This window comes from Pomacea canaliculata, linkage group LG11 (genome assembly GCF_003073045.1).
Source record: "Pomacea canaliculata isolate SZHN2017 linkage group LG11, ASM307304v1, whole genome shotgun sequence".
Taxonomy (NCBI): Eukaryota; Metazoa; Mollusca; class Gastropoda; order Architaenioglossa; family Ampullariidae; genus Pomacea; species Pomacea canaliculata.
In genome coordinates, this window is record NC_037600.1 from 23,385,951 (window position 1) to 23,401,711 (window position 15,761).

The 15,761-nt window shown below is 39.9% G+C and overlaps 2 protein-coding genes and 1 long non-coding RNA gene across 6 annotated transcripts in view; all 3 read left to right on the forward strand.

Moving 5' to 3' along the window:
- Positions 1-15,761, forward strand: part of LOC112574793 — a 453,350-nt gene that overhangs the window by 18,454 nt on the left and 419,135 nt on the right. The window lies entirely within an intron of this gene.
- Positions 1,254-8,314, forward strand: LOC112574833. Its single transcript, XM_025256151.1, has 3 exons — positions 1,254-1,491; positions 1,792-2,141; positions 7,192-8,314. Exons 1-3 carry the CDS (start codon positions 1,301-1,303, stop codon positions 7,575-7,577), a joined length of 927 nt encoding a protein of 308 aa, XP_025111936.1. The 5' UTR covers positions 1,254-1,300; the 3' UTR covers positions 7,578-8,314.
- LOC112574856 lies at positions 8,349-14,297 on the forward strand. 2 transcript variants are annotated; one of them, XR_003101505.1, is made up of 3 exons: positions 8,349-11,669; positions 12,035-12,130; positions 13,578-14,297. It is a non-coding gene; the product is annotated as an uncharacterized LOC112574856 (long non-coding RNA). The 2 variants fall into 2 exon arrangements; XR_003101504.1 differs by lacking the exon at positions 13,578-14,297 and having other exon boundaries at positions 8,349-11,356; positions 11,508-11,669; positions 12,035-12,957.

Here is a 15,761-nt window from a genome sequence, read left to right on the forward strand (position 1 = left end):
ACTAAGTGGAGTTTTACAACATCTATTCCAGCTGTCTTTCGGTGCTGGTTACATTCCTGATATTTGGAAACTTAAGCTCATTGGACTTGTCCATAAATTCACTAGGTCCAGTCAAACCAACGACTTCAGACCAGTCGCTCTTACCTCAATCATCATGAAATCACTTGAGAAAATTATAAGGAGCGAGGTGATGACTTTGTTGATCCACATCTTGACCCGCTGCAGTTTGCCTACAGAGGTGGACGAGGTGTGGATGATGCTGAGCTGTTGATACTAAATACTGTGTACAAACATCTGGAGAAACCCACAGGTCTTGCCAGGTTCTCTTCGCTGTTTTTTGTTCTGCTTGTAACACCGTGCAACCTCACTGCAGGGACGATGGCGACGACGTTGGAAGTGAGTTTTTCGACGCACTGTCCCTAGCTCACTGGCACTGCTGCTTCTCTGGTTGCCCAAAGCAACGGCTACAGATGCGGTTACGATCTCAGGCGACAGTGCGTATGAGTCTTTCATGTGGACAGCATCGATGCTGGAATAGATGGAAGACTATTTCCATTGTGCAAAAGCACAGCCTTCCAAGAGTGTAAAGATAGTCTCTTGTCTTGTGGCTCATGAGTGATTTCTAAGGTCCATTCATGAGGCCCTCAATATCGGAACAGAAACCAGGGTACCTCCATTTCTACAGAATGACTCCAACTGCTGGTGACGCTTTCAATCTGAAGAATATGTGACATCTTCTTCTAAAAGATTCCATTGTTGTAATCTTGAACCTAGCAATTCTGTAATGTTCTTGGATAAGTCTAAATCACGAACCATGTCATTTAGTTCTTTCTGTGTTATTCTGTGTTAGGGTTGATAATGCACCACAGTGAACATCTGGATCATTGCATACTATATGACGAAAAAGAATGTGGATTATTACTAATTTATTATGTATGTTGTACTTTGCATGTAGCAATTGGTTTCTTAATATAAAATGTGAATTAAATATTTATTTGTTTATACTAGATTATGTGGTCCTGCGACAACAGTGAGTGTGCCATGCACATGTCCTCCACGTGTGAGTGTCAAGACCCTGGGTCAGGCCGTGTGGTGGACAGGAGAGTGCTATACTGCTGTAATCACACTCTTCCCGGAGCAAGTTCACCTGCTACACACGGCGCCTCCCACACTCTTTGTCACCGGACCGCCAGGTACAGGTAAAACTGTGGTGCTGCTGCTGATGGCCATACAGTGGCTGCGGTGTGGTCACCACGTCTACGTTGTCAGTACGTGGTGGGGGAGTCGTGCAGCGTGCAGCATGTTGTATCACCTGTTGCTGCAGACAGTAAAGACACAACAGTCAGCAGGTGTATCAACCGGTCAGCCTCACCTCCTTATGTATCATCTTTATGGCAGTAAAGACGTGGAGAAGGTCGTCAACGACTTGTCACAGGCGGCGAGCGGAGGGTCGTTGTATATTATCGCTGATGAAGTAGGGAGTTCTTACTGGTGAGTTGTACAGCGTGTGACGTATTCATAAACACACAGGTAGATGGCGATCGCTTTTATCTCTTAATCGCCACCCCGTTTTAGAAGGTGATAATTCTTCAATGGTTGAGTCACCTTATGGTGGTGTTGTAAGATGAAAGTAAATGTGTTACATCGGCTGTTACACAGATTATGCAGCAACACGAGTCATTAATGTGACGGCATTTATAGTTGATTACGTCACGCACAATACATAAACACACATTTTAGTGAAAGTACACAGTGTAACACTTATAGTTACATCCTCTGTTACTGCCCAAGGTTGGAGTTTTTCTGTAGCAAGCTGCTCACACAAGTTCCTCGTCTCCATCTGTGGGCGGCAAGTTGTTTCCATAGAGACGCACCGGACGGCTGGCAAGTGGAATATTTAACCAGACCCCTCCGCTCTCCACCGGTCGTCGTCAGGGAGGTGGAGCAGTACGTGTCGATCAGAAGAGAGCGTGATGTCCTGCCGTACAGTAAGCGAGGTGTGTCCGACCACACAGACGGCCCGCCAGTCAGACGACTGTATCACCGAGGTCAGGGTCACTCAGGTGACAGGCCAGGTAAATGTGTCACGTGCGGTCGTGAGGTGGCCAGCTTCCTACACAGTCTCCGTGTTGGTGTTACAGGTAGGTGTGGGTATTGTGTAGTCTACTATTGTTTACAGTTATATTCAGACTTTTGTGATAAATAACAAACAGATGAAAGACAGTCCTATGATCAAGATAGTGTCTGAGTGTCATGTGTCTCTCAGTTTACGACATTATGTTATAAGGCAATTTATATATTTTTAATGTTATTTTTAAAGTTTACACCCCTTTGAGACAAGTGATTCAAATTTGTCGCTACCCTGCCGGTCGTTGTACACAGCGTCCTTTCAAAAAAAAAAAAAAAAAAAAAAAAACCCAAACAAACAACAAACAAACAAAAAACCAACAAACATCACCTGCTCTGCAGATTTTAGACTCACTCACCCGTTACGCAGTGTTAATGTACTCACATTACATGTTGATATAACCGCATTGACGGCAAGACTGCAGATGTTAAACAAAGATGCTGCTCCAGTTGATGACCATGTCCCAGTGTCTCGACGTCTGATGCACCAGTCCACGTGGTCACCTTGGTATTCACAGGTCCGTGCTGACCTCCGTGACCTGAAGTGAACTCGCCGGCGAGCTGAGCGTGTTTGACAGAAGACTGGACTCACCATCCACAAAGAGATTTAAAAGGCCGCCAAGCCAATCGTTGCAAGATTTGTCAACAAGGCCAAAACATCATATCTTCAGGCACAAATAAATAATTCCACTTCCTCCAGAACACTTTTCGACATCTACAATCAAATGACTGAAACTAGTAGAGCCATGGTGCTCCCCACTGCTCATCCTGCTTGACAGCTACCACAAGTGTTTTGTGATTATTTTGGTAACAAAATTTGGAACATTCGGTCATCCTTGGTTTCGATATCTGTGCCAGACAGCATCTCTTGTGATATTCTTCTGGGATGACTGACCAAATTTCGACCAGTCTCTGATGCTGATATAAAGGCTATTATTATAAAAGCCAAGTCAACAACTTATTAGTTAGACCCAATACCCACAAGTCTTCTTCTTGAGTGTTTAGATATTTTACTTCCTGCCATCACAAACATTGTGACTGTCAGCTTGTCATCAGGTGTTTTCCCACCTTTGTTTACATATGCCCTGGTGAAGAGACTTCTCTAGACGCTTAATGTGAATATGTTGAACCATTATCGCCCAGTTTCCAACTTGTTATTTTTCTCAAAGATCACAGAGAAAGTAGTGTTGACACAGCTGTGGGTCTACGTACAAGAGCACCAGCTCATCCCCCATGCTCAGTCAGCATATAGACCTCTTTACAGAACTGAAACTACTTTAATTAAAGTAATCACCCACATGTTATCTGCCCTTGACAGTGATGATGATTCTACCTTAACTCTACTGGACCTGTCTGCTCCATTTGACACTATGGACCACTCTCTGCTCCTTCATTAACTACACACCCTGTAGGGGATTTCTGGACCTGCACTTGCGGGGTTCAACTCCTGTCTCACTGACAGGACACAGACTGTGTGTTGATGGTCAGACATCTCGCCCTGCTCCACTTTCTTGTGGCGGCCATCAAGGCTCAGTACTCGGCCCACTTCTGTTTAATGTGTATATGAAGCCACTTTCATCTTGCATCCAGTCTCACAAGGTTTCTCATCAACCATATGCTGATGATACACAGCTGTACTGCTCCAGTCCACTGGCTGAGACTCATTGTGCTACCAGCATCATACAAGTCTGTATTCATGAAGTCAAAGACTGGATGGTGACAAACAAACATAACTCAATGATGTTAAAACGGAAGCTCTTCTATGTTTGAAAAGAAAAAAAAATCATCTTCACTAGTTTGTCAGCAAAGTCTCATGAAGATGGGGAAACCCTCACCTTTGTGTTCTATGTCAGGAACCTGGGATTCATTGTCACTGCAGACATGACTCTTGCTAAACAAGTGACAGCTGTCTGTCAGTCTGTCTATTATGATAGACAAGTCACAGCTGTCAGTCTGTCTATTATGAACTACACAAGATGATCGCCATCCGTCACATTCTGTGTTCGCGCTACCGACACTCTTGTCTGTGTGTTTATTTTATCCAGACTTGTTTTACTACAACTTCTTGCTTGCTGGCACCCAGGGATGGGCAAGCTACTTTTAATTTGTAGCCGGCTACACTACAGCTACAATTTTCCAAAATGTAGCCAGCTTCTTTGGGCTACTTTTAAGGGCGTGATGTTATAACAAGTTAGCTGTAGTCAGCTGGCTGTAGTAACATACACAAACATCAAACATACACACAAAACACTATATTACTTGCTAACACAAGAACTGGTTTATATATACATTGACCTTTATTCTGATCTGAGACCACCAAAAACTCCATATTAACAACAAAATGCAAAGGTATAAAACAACCTTTTGACTTAGCGCTGATAATTTGTGAATACTGTTAAAACTAATCTACATGCTTTCAGTCCTCCATGGAATTGAACTTGACCAGAACTTTGGCCTCGAAGTTGCTGTCTGTCCCCCTAGTGCGCAGCTTTGTCATGATAAGTCCTGCCAGACTGAACAATCTCTCAACCGCAGCACTGCTTGGCAAGACGGTGTTGGTGCGCAGATAGAGTTGTTTGATCGTGGGCTATTTGTCCAGTTCATTGACATTCTGCGACAATCCAGACATCAGGAAGGTAGTTGTCTCAGGGGTGCCGGTAACTTCTTCATAAATGATGAAGTCTGCCTGTTCAGCTGAGCACTTGGTTGGGGATTGGACTGGCGTGTCCATTTATGCTGCCTCTGCAGTCAATGCGAGCAACTTTGTTCTGGATCTTGTACTCTCTCAGGATGGAGTCGAGCTGCGTGGCTAGGACATCATGGGTGTGCGAACCTTTCACTCTTTTGCAGGCCAACGCAAAGGATTTTCTTTCATAGCCTTCTAAAAAATGGCAGGTAACTCCCAAGAATGACCTGAAACACAAGAAAGGAAAAGTAACATTAAAACTTAACCCTAATTTACATTGGCATCAAAATATTCTTTATAGATGAAAAACAAATACCAACTGAAATTAAACATTGAATTAAAAAATTAAAAAAAAACTTGCCTTCGATGAGCAGTCCAACAATCTGCAGTGATGCATACATGCTCCACATTCTCCAGTTCACAGATAATTTTCTTCTTCAGCTCAGCCATCTTTTCCTGAAACACAATGCACAATGCAATTTTAGCACATGAAATTTGAGTTCTGTGACCAAGAACAAAAGATATTAATTGTGGATACATCACCCTACTTAAAATAAAACTAGTAAAACAAACAAAAAAGGAAGAAAAAAAATAGTAAAACTTACCTCCAACATTTGGTTCGCCGTTTTCCTGCTCATTAACTGCGTTTCCTGGCCAGTGAGTCTGGACACGAACTTTGAAAACTTCTCGTTCTCCAGCACGAAGAAGGACAGGTTGCATTCCAACAGGTAATCAAGGACGGCGGAATTGACGTCTGCTTTGCTGACGGTACTCTCGTGTTCCACTTTGAAGAGCTTCGAGACAGAGGGTTGGTCGTCGTCTTCCCTTTTCCGCTTTCGTGACGTTTCCAAGTCTTGAGTCAACTGCCTGGCAAGCAGTGGATGTTTCCTCTAAAATAAACACATGAAAATGAAACAAAATGTTAGAAGTCCATTCACAATCACAGCAAGTTTCTACCAAGCTAATTGTCATATTAAATTACTAGCATTAAATATAAAATCCTTCAGGCCACCATACTGTTCAAACGTCCTCCATGCTCTTTTCATACAAACAAACCAAAACACACACACACACGCACACACACACACACTTTATGACAAAGACTAAATAGATAGTACAGAAACGGTAAAGACAGCAGTTTGATCAGTCGTCGCCCAAGCGTTAATCACGTTGATGCAACCCCTTACCTTTCCACAATCTTTACAACATGTACACTCCTCTATTCCAAAAGCAGACAAGCAAGAACATGAAGAATGAAGATCGATGAAAATCTCAACGAACTTACCTGCAAGTGCGTTCTCAAATTAAACGCCGACGTCTTGTTCGTTGAGTACTTCGTGCTGCCGCACCCATTCTTGCATTTGAAAGTATATATACCCACTCTCTGTTGCTTCACAAAATGTAAAGAATTTCAAGTAAGGCTCGAAATTGATGGGTACGTCCATCTTCGTTTTTCAAATCGCTCCCGCCACATGGACGACACAGTACTTGCGGTTACTGAGCGTGCGAGACACGTGGGTGTCTGGCTGTCAACACACCGAGCAGTGACAGCAGTGGCTGTCGTCGTCTTGCTGACACGCTGTCGACGAATGGTCGTGAAAGTAGCCAACATGTAGCCAAGCTACGGCTACTTTCTAAAATGTAGCTACGGCTACAAGCTACTTTTTAAAAATTTGTAGCCAGCTAAACTACAAGCTACAAAATTTGTAGCCGGCTACAGCTACTCCCCATCCCTGCTGGCACCTGCCCTTATTATTTTTCTGAACTGCTCTTTCCTTACATCCCAGCTACACAACTGCATTCCTCGCCTGATGATCGTCTTCTTACTCTTCCTGTCACCACAACCACAACATATGGCCACAGGATGTTTAGTTATTGCGCAGGAAAGCAATGGAACTTTTCCCTTTACATATCCGCCACCTACCCCAAAGGAATCCTGTACACGTGCACTGAAAACACACCTTTGCCTTAAACATTACTCTAACAACCTTTCCCATAATGCTCGTCCTTTGTCACACGCGTCCTTTTGTAATATCATGTTACTCTCTGCTTTTGATCTTGTTATTTGGTTCCTTTTTGTGTTTTCTGTCTTTTGATTTTATTGTTTGCTTAATACGGTTGTTTATTCTTGTATAGCTCATCTGGTTTTTTGTTTTGTTTTTATTTTTGTCGCTCGTATGCTGTCCATGTTTCGTTCTTGTTCTTAAGCGCTAAGAGCTTGCTCCTTAGAAGTGTGAGTATGAGCTTTACATACTTTTCATTATTATTATTGTTGTTTATTTTCATATTATTAATTATTATTCATATCGATGTGTTTGTCAGTGTGTATGCTGTATCTGTGACACATGACTTACAGTATAAACTGTTATTTTTAACAGAGAGTGGCACAGCAACATCTGCAACAGTAACCTCCAGTAGCGGCGACACACCACCACCCTGTCTACAGTGGAAAGACGTGCTGGTGTTGTACTCGAATTACGTTAGTGACAACTCGGGTTTGGTGGAGGGACTGGAACAAGCGGGTATCCCAGTGCGGGTGATGAAGGATGACGACATCGAGGACGTGGCCAAGGCCCGCAGTGACGTGGTGTGGGAGGCGAGTGGACATCGTGTTCGTGGTCTGGAGAGAAAAGTCGTCGTGTGTCTGGAGGATTCTAAGTCGTACTCTGCTAATTCTGACCGACTTGACCTTATGTCCTGCTGTACGTCACAACTTGTGATTGTCTCCCCTGAAGATGATGATGATGATGATGATGATGAATGAAGTTGGTCTGTGTTGGGTCGTGTTGGTTGGTAATGTAAAATTTTGTGTTGTATTTCGTTATAGTGTTGGTCAGCCCTATCATGACCAGTTTCAGTGCGGTTGATCTCCTGACATTGATATCAGTCTGTAGAAGACAGCGCTCAAACACACACACACACACACAAACACACAAACACACAAACACACAAACAAATCTTTATCAGCATGAAATTATTGTTCAAACACCATGCATACACCCACACAAGCACAGGGCACCCTCTGTCGCTCTCTCTGGGATGAGAAAAGTTCGATGACTCTACAATTCTATTTACCATGACAACTATTCACAGCCATACTTAGCGTCTTTGGTAACATCAGGACAAAGAAACAGAATGAAAGAAGCAGGCGACATGTCTGAGGGACTCTGTTTATCTGTCTTTTTTGTGTGCTTAAGATATTTCATCTTAATTTCATTTATTATATGAATGATGACATCGCCCGCATGACGTATCTATAATAATAATAATAATAATAATAATAATAATAATAATAATAATAATAATAATAATAACAACAATATGATGTTATATAATAACATGCAGCATTGCGACCAAGGTAGATCGGACTCTGTGCGCAGACCAATGATGATAAATGAAAGATAACAGCCAGTGGACAGTGAAGTACTTCAGACACTGAACAACATAAAGATGTTGTACAAGAGTAGAAGGTACAGCAGCTGATGAAGGTATGAAGAGATGTAGATACTATAAACAGTGTCAGATGGAGTCGTTACATGATGGTTAGCATGACAGACAGTATTGCCAGGCAGTTAAGATAGTAATTCAGGGACAGTACTTTGTGAACAGATATGTGTTCACAGAGCGTGTGAATGTAGCCTTGTAGTCCGAGTGGCGAGTTGTGCGGTTTACAGTGTCAAAGGCTACACACAGCAGGAGCGTGGGATCCAGAAACATGTTGTCAGAGAATTTGTTTGTGGTGTTGGGAGTTGGTCTACACAAACACAGAAGATGAACTTCTTTGTGTGGCAATGAAAGTCTTGCATTAACAATCTCATCAGCGCCATCAGTGAGCCACGTTTCAGTCACTAACATAATGTCCAGATGACTGTCACTGATAAGCTGTGCGATCTCTCTTCTCATCGCCTGCTGTGTGGATGACACAGACCGTGAACAAGCTGCAGACGTCGCACAGCGAGGAGCCGCCATCCTTTCATCCGTTTTTAGTCTTAATAGTGAGTCTCCATGTCTTAGTACTATACATTATAAAATTGCTCTTACAAGACACTTAACTTTAAATAAGTATTTCAAAATGACTAGACAGGAAAAAAAAATTATTCAAAAGAAAATAAATTAGTTTAGTTTAATCCTTGTTACTATTCGAGGACCAGAGGGGCGCCAGAAAATGAATTTCGCTTTTATTTTTTGACTTTTATGGATTATTCAGAAATTTATGTAAAATCGATGTCTATACCAAAGAAGCGTTTAAAATTCATTGCCTGCATGAAAACTTCAATGCTGTTAAGCAGTTTGTTTTTTTTTTCTCTCTTTTTTGTTGTTGTCCGGTTATTGTAATATCACATCGATTTCGCGCATTCTGTGTGAAAATAAATACCTTGGCTGAATTATGTGAAGATTTTTGTGAAATACGATATTTTGTATTGTTTTTCTAACAATAAATGAAGCTTTGTTGCTGTTTTCGTAATTTTAATGTTTATTAAGGCTTCAACACGTTGAAATTTATCAGGGCTTCTGCTAAGGCTAAATTCTTTGGGGTCCCAGGGACCCTTTCTTCAGATTTTTAAGTGGTCCCTGTTCTTCCCCCGCATTTGAAGGGGACCTCATTGACGAAAATTGAAGGGGTCCTCCAAACTTTTAATGCGTACTGTATGCAATTTTTTGCGTAAGCAGAAGCCCTGCATTTATATTCCTTTTTACCAATTGTAGCAGAAAAGACAGGAAAAAACCTTTTCATATGCCTCGGATTAGTGCATATCATTTTTCTGAGCTAGTGGAATGGAACTAGAAAACTCAAAAACACAGACCATTATATAATGTATTAAGTGTCTGTGTCAGCTGATTGTAATCATGGCACTTCAGTATCACAGAATTAATTTCACCAGGTTGTGTGGTCCGGCGACAGCAGTGACTGCACCATGCTCATCTTCCCCTCGTCTGTGTATCAGACCATGGTGGTATGGTGCTTAGTGTAAAATGTTTTCTGCTCTAATAAAACTGTTACCAGAGAAAGTTTGTGTCTCAAACAGAGCGCCTCCTAGACTACTATTGCTTGGAACACCTGGCACAGGTAGAAACATTTAGCTGCTGATGGTGGGTTCAAAACGGTTACGACGTTTACATTGTTAGTACTTGGTGGGGGAGTGTTGCAGCATGCATCCTGCTGTGTCATCTGGTGCTAAACACTCGGCAATAAACAGTTGTAAAGTATGGTCAACTACATCTCCTGCAGCATGAGTTTGATGACGAGAAAAAGAGAGAAGAATGCCGTCAACGATTTGTCACAGGCGGCAAAGGAAGGGTCGGAGTAGGTCATCAACAATAAAGTTGTGCACGAAAACAAGTTTTTACCTGAAACTTATTTTCCATCTGCAGGCAAGTAAGCGATCTACAGACAAAATGTACTTAAAGAAATGTGCATTATTGGGATAATTAAATGCTTAATTGCATGTTTTGCATATCTCTTTAACTTTCCTTTTACTTGAAAACCTATATATATAATTTTTAACATTATTTTATGAGTTCCTGTTTTATAATATGTGAAATGTTTGAGGCTATATAACTTGTACTGTCTTTTGTCATTTATATATATATACACTACAGATTACCCAGACAATAGACGACATTGTTTAACCCCAGGTAGTCTTCCCACCCTATCTGTGTGTTCGTGGACACACTTGACTTTGCTGTTTTTCTATACCTTAAACGCATCTGATGCAGGAATGTATTTCTTGTGTTTACCCACAAACACCAAATGTACTTCAATTTCTCTGACACGACTTGTTAATTCACATTGCGACTATAATGCCGAGTTTTATGTTTTTCAGGAACATCAAATGTCTTTGGAGTTCATATTATGTGTTAATTGTACACACTCGGGGTGTCGTAGTTATAAATATCTTGAACATGGAAATACTCATCGGTGTCGCTGAATAATAAATATTCTGTTAATAGCGCACACACACACACAATACAGACAAACAAACACAAACGGCCTGAAACCATTTTTAATTCCCACCAACAAAAATTACACAGAAACAGAAACAACATAGACATTATAGAGACAGACAGGATTCTCCACAAGTGGAAAGGCGGTTTTAAAGTAGGACATAAAACGAAAATCCTCTCGATCACATGCAAGTCTGTAAACAGCTTCATCTGATGACACATTCATCTTTTTCTGTGTTCTTTACGTTTAGTTGACAAAAAGGGGACGCAAATCTTAGATAAAATGCTCATAGGATTCTCCTGTTATCACCCCTTTAATTAATAAGTATATTGTATAAAGCTGGTGGAAATTACACTTATGACAAAAAAACCTATTCGAATCTTCAGAAATCCCAAATAACTATGAGACAGACCAGGGAAGAAGTTGCAAAAAAAAAAAAAAAATCATTCTTATTATTTAAAATCCACCTTGGGGAGTAGTTGTGATGATGTCTACAGTTTTGGGAAATCCCGCTAGCGTAGACCTTGTTACACTGACTGGCATCCTGACCTGACCTCTGACCTTTGTTTTATAAGACCAAGAGAAGCAGCTGCACGGTAGGTTAATTGCATTCACACTTTGACAAATATCCAGGAATGATTAATAATCTTGTTGGTCTGAACTGACTGTAAGTAGGTGACCAGGTAACTAACTGTTACTGTAACGTCTCGGTAAAGTTTATTTTTTGTCATAAATTGCTGAAAATAGGTGACGTGGCCGGAAGGTTCTCGTCTGTAAGTTGTGTGATGTCACAAACATTAGGCGGCGGTGTCTCCTACCCTCTCCTTCGCTCGTTTCTCTCGTACTTGGTGAGGCGGTGAGGCGTGAAGGACTAAACTTGCACCTGAATTACAATAGCAAGCAGCAAAGGTAAATGCAGTGTTACAGTAAAGACTGCGGTATAAGATAAATCAGGGACAACTTAGTTCCACTGTAGGTTTTTGTTATGTTATATAGATATTATGATATTAAGAGGTTTTGTTTTTCCTTGTAACATCTTTTCTAAAAATCAGAAACGCAAAAAATGCAAACATTCCTTTTTACATGTAGTTTCTTATCTTACTATTACACTATAATCCATATTATCAATCTTGTCCTTATGTTCTTGTCCTTATCTTGTTCTTGAATGATGGGATATTTTTCCTATTTTGTTAAATATATGCAGATCACAGAAGGTATTATGGTATTCTAGAAGAAAGTAAGCATAGCAAAATATGAACTTTTGTGTGTAACAGGGGCAACAGTGTAGCAACATCATGTCAAGCAAAAGAGGACATCGACGACATCGACAGTCCACTCAGGAAACATCATCTGCATCGAAACTGGTAGAGGTAGTCATGAAATGTAGCAGCAACAGGTTCGCCTGGTACAAGTGATCAGCTAGTACCAGTCAAAGGATGGATGGATGATGATGATGATGATGATGATGATGATGATGTTGATGATGATTGATGATGATTGATAATGAGGATGATGCAGCTAAAAAATTAAGCAAAATAACCATGTTGACCTCGTCTGGGATATGTTTGCAATGATTAATCAAATTTAATTGAGTTAAGTGTAAATTAAATAATTCTGATATATTTATTATTAGTTTTCTTACAAGTTACATTACAATTGTTCCATGAAGTATGAAATATTTAAAAATCACCAAGACTGCGTTATTGGCAACAGAATCTGTTAAACTTTCCCCTTCTTTGAAACCTCCTAAAGTTGGTTTTTACCTTCATAATAGTAGTTCCATTTTATTTTTACTCAGTTTGTCATGAGCTGAATTCCACTTCTTTGAACTTTTTTTCTCTACCTACTGTTATATCTTAATATTTGGGGGAAATCACCAGCAGCAGTAGCAGTTTTTTAATACTTGTTTAATGTTATCTTATTGTCATCACACATGTGCAGTCTAAGCGTGGGAAGGAGGAAAGCCGCAGTGAGCCTCGACAACCAGCTTCAGAACCTGTCTTGTGTACTCATGTCACGACCGGTAGTCGGACATTGCGCATTCTTTACAAAGAACGACAAGAGATCACTTCAGTTTGAGACGTTCGGTTATTTATTTTCAGGGATGGGCAAGCTACTTTTAATTTGTAGCCGGCTAGGCTACAGCTACTTTTTTTCAAAATGTAGCCGGCTACACTACAGCTACAATTTTCCAAAAAGTAGCCAGCTACTTTGGGCTACTTTTAAAATGTAGCCAGCTTCTTTTGGCTACTTTTAAAAGGGTGATGTTATAAAAAGTTAGCTGTAGCCAGCTGGCTGTAGCAATATACACAAACATCAAACATACACACTAAACACTATTACTTGCTTTACAAAGTTTTTATTATAATAATGAAACGGAGAACTGCGATATACCGACAATTTTATTTAGTGAATCCATAAATGCTTTCATTCATTCCTTGCCCCTTCCTCCCCCGGCCTTTTTCACACAATAAGTACACGTATTTTACGATTATATTAAACATTTCTGGATCTCTTTTCCTCATCCTGTTTTAGTGACAAAAGAAATTATATAAGTTTTCCGATAAACATTTGTTTTCTATAACTATTTATTCCCTATTACTTAGAAATGAAAACTAAACAGATGCTTAAGTATCAGGTACCTGGTGGAATTTTCAATAAGTTAGGTTATGTGGTGATGAAAAATGTCAACCTCTTATCAATACTGTGACAATGAACAACAGACCATTGAAATAAATAAAACTGTCTTGGTACATATTGGAGACTATATTTTTGTTCCTGTCTCTATGACGACGGGTACATTTTATTTGCCTTCAGACAGTACAGCCCAAGCGAAAGAGAGCAAAAGATGATGGAGGAATTTCTCAGGTAAGTGAGAACTGCAACACTGTTATCATCACGGGAGGTATGGATGAAATTGTCAACAACTATACGATTTTACATCTGGAAATAAATTTGTAGTACTTCTTTTCAACTTTTTGTTTTTCTTTGTATTTTTTCTTCATGCCAAAGATTTTATTTCGTAGTGTGTTAATTTGATTTTCCGACAAGTCTTTCATTAAATTTGGTTACGTTTTCACTTTGCTGGTTGCTGTCAAAAATTTTTTTTTTTCTTTATTGTCTTAATATATACACCAGGTTGCATTCCCTGGTTCCCGTTAAAGGAATACCTTTCTTTTGCAAACTAACCATAATTTTCATGTTTCTTTCTGAGTCGGTCAAAAGAAACGGAAAAGTTCTTTTAATATTTACTGTTAATATTTCTAGCACAAACGTTGTCGTTGTTGTTTTTATGATGATGATGATGATGATGATGATGATGATGATGATGCACCCGATGCGACCCTGACTCAGTCCAAAAAGTTTTCGTTCTCGCTACCTGGACTGAGCCGATGTCCATTGCGCGCAATGGGCAACGGTTGCCGGCAACCTACCTACTCAGCCGCATCGTCTCACGAATGACTACAATATTTAGTCATTTAGAGTACGATGAAAAACGCCGAATTCAAGATAGAACGACAGTAAATACGATTTTAAAATGCCTTTTTATAAAGTTATCAGATGTATTACGAAAAGCAGAAGGAACAGGGAAGAAAATTAGGGAAACACGATCGAATCGACCATACGTATATTTGCTTACTGTCGATTACCGAAGGGTCAACTCACAGCCTATAGCATTGAGAAAATCTTTTATTTTTGTAAATTATTTTTGTAAATAATGAAATAGGAAAATGTGCACACAAAGCTTTGCGGATTTGTTGGTATGGAAAGGTTGCTTCGATGACGATATTCGTTCTCAGTTCTGGACTGAGCCGATGTCCATTGCGCGCAATGGGCAACGGTTGCCGGCAACCTACCTACTCAGCCGCATCGTCTCACGAATGACTACAATATTTAGAGGATGATGGAAAAGGCAGAATTCAAAATAGAACGACAGTAAATACGATTTTCAAATGCTTTTTATAAAGTTAACAGATGTAGTACGAAAGCAGAAGGAACAGGGAAGAAAATTAGGGAAAACACGATCGAATCGACCATACGTATATTTGCTTACTGTCGATTACCGAAGGGTCAACTCACAGCCTATAGCATTGAGAAAATCTTTTTATTTTTGTAAATTATTTTGTAAATAATGAAATAGGAAAATGTGCACGCAAAGCTTTGCGGATTTGTTGTATGAAAGGTTGCTTAGATGACGATATACCGTATAGCGAATTAATGCCAGGGCGTCACTCCGTGTCGATTTGTTTTCGTAAACACGACTAGAAAAGGTCGAATCAAGGATCGAACGACAGAAGATACGATTTTTAATTCTTTTTAAAAATGCAGCAGACGTTTTACAAAAGCAGAATTAATCAGCAAAAGGATTAAACACATCGGCAAACACGAAATTGACAGAATTCCTATACGTGCTTGCATCATGTAACGAAGGGTCAACAACACAGGCTATAGCACTGGGAAAAGTGCTTAGATTTATAATAAAGAGAAAAAATTGTCTAAAGAGCTTTGTGGAGTTTTTTAATATGTGAAAGTCTGTGTTGTTTTTATTTTGATGGGGAGTACGGGTGGGGGGGACGTCAGTCAGTGTCATTTGTTTTCCTTTTCCAAAGAGTTCCAAAACACGTCCAGAATGCTTTCTAAAAAGTATAGAGGCGAATCACAAAAGCAGAAGGAAAAGGGGGGAAATGAAATATTGTGTGCACTATAATACTATATTTTTATCCTTAGTCTTTAATGTGTGATTTTTTTTTCTGGTAAAAAGTTAGCAAGTATTTTTTCGTAACTAGTCATTTTATTGAAGGGAGGAGTCATTTCGATGTTCTCTACTTAAAACAAAATAAAAAAAAACAAACCAAAAACTGATTATTTCGAAGAGTAAAATTAAGAAATAATATGATACAAATAGATCAAACATTAATAATATCACCAAGAAGAATTAGTGTCAAAGCTAATGAAAACGAGAACCCCACTAATTCGTGTCTCCCTGTTGTGAGCTCCTCC

Excerpts from the sequence above, each read along its gene's own strand:
- LOC112574833 (XM_025256151.1), top strand. The coding sequence starts at position 1,301 with ATGTTGTATCACCTGTTGCTGCAGACAGTAAAGACACAACAGTCAGCA. Across the intron at positions 1,492-1,791 it reads GAAGTAGGGAGTTCTTACTG|GTTGGAGTTTTTCTGTAGCA; the intron begins GTGAGTTGTACA and ends TTACTGCCCAAG. Across the intron at positions 2,142-7,191 it reads TCTCCGTGTTGGTGTTACAG|AGAGTGGCACAGCAACATCT; the intron begins GTAGGTGTGGGT and ends TATTTTTAACAG.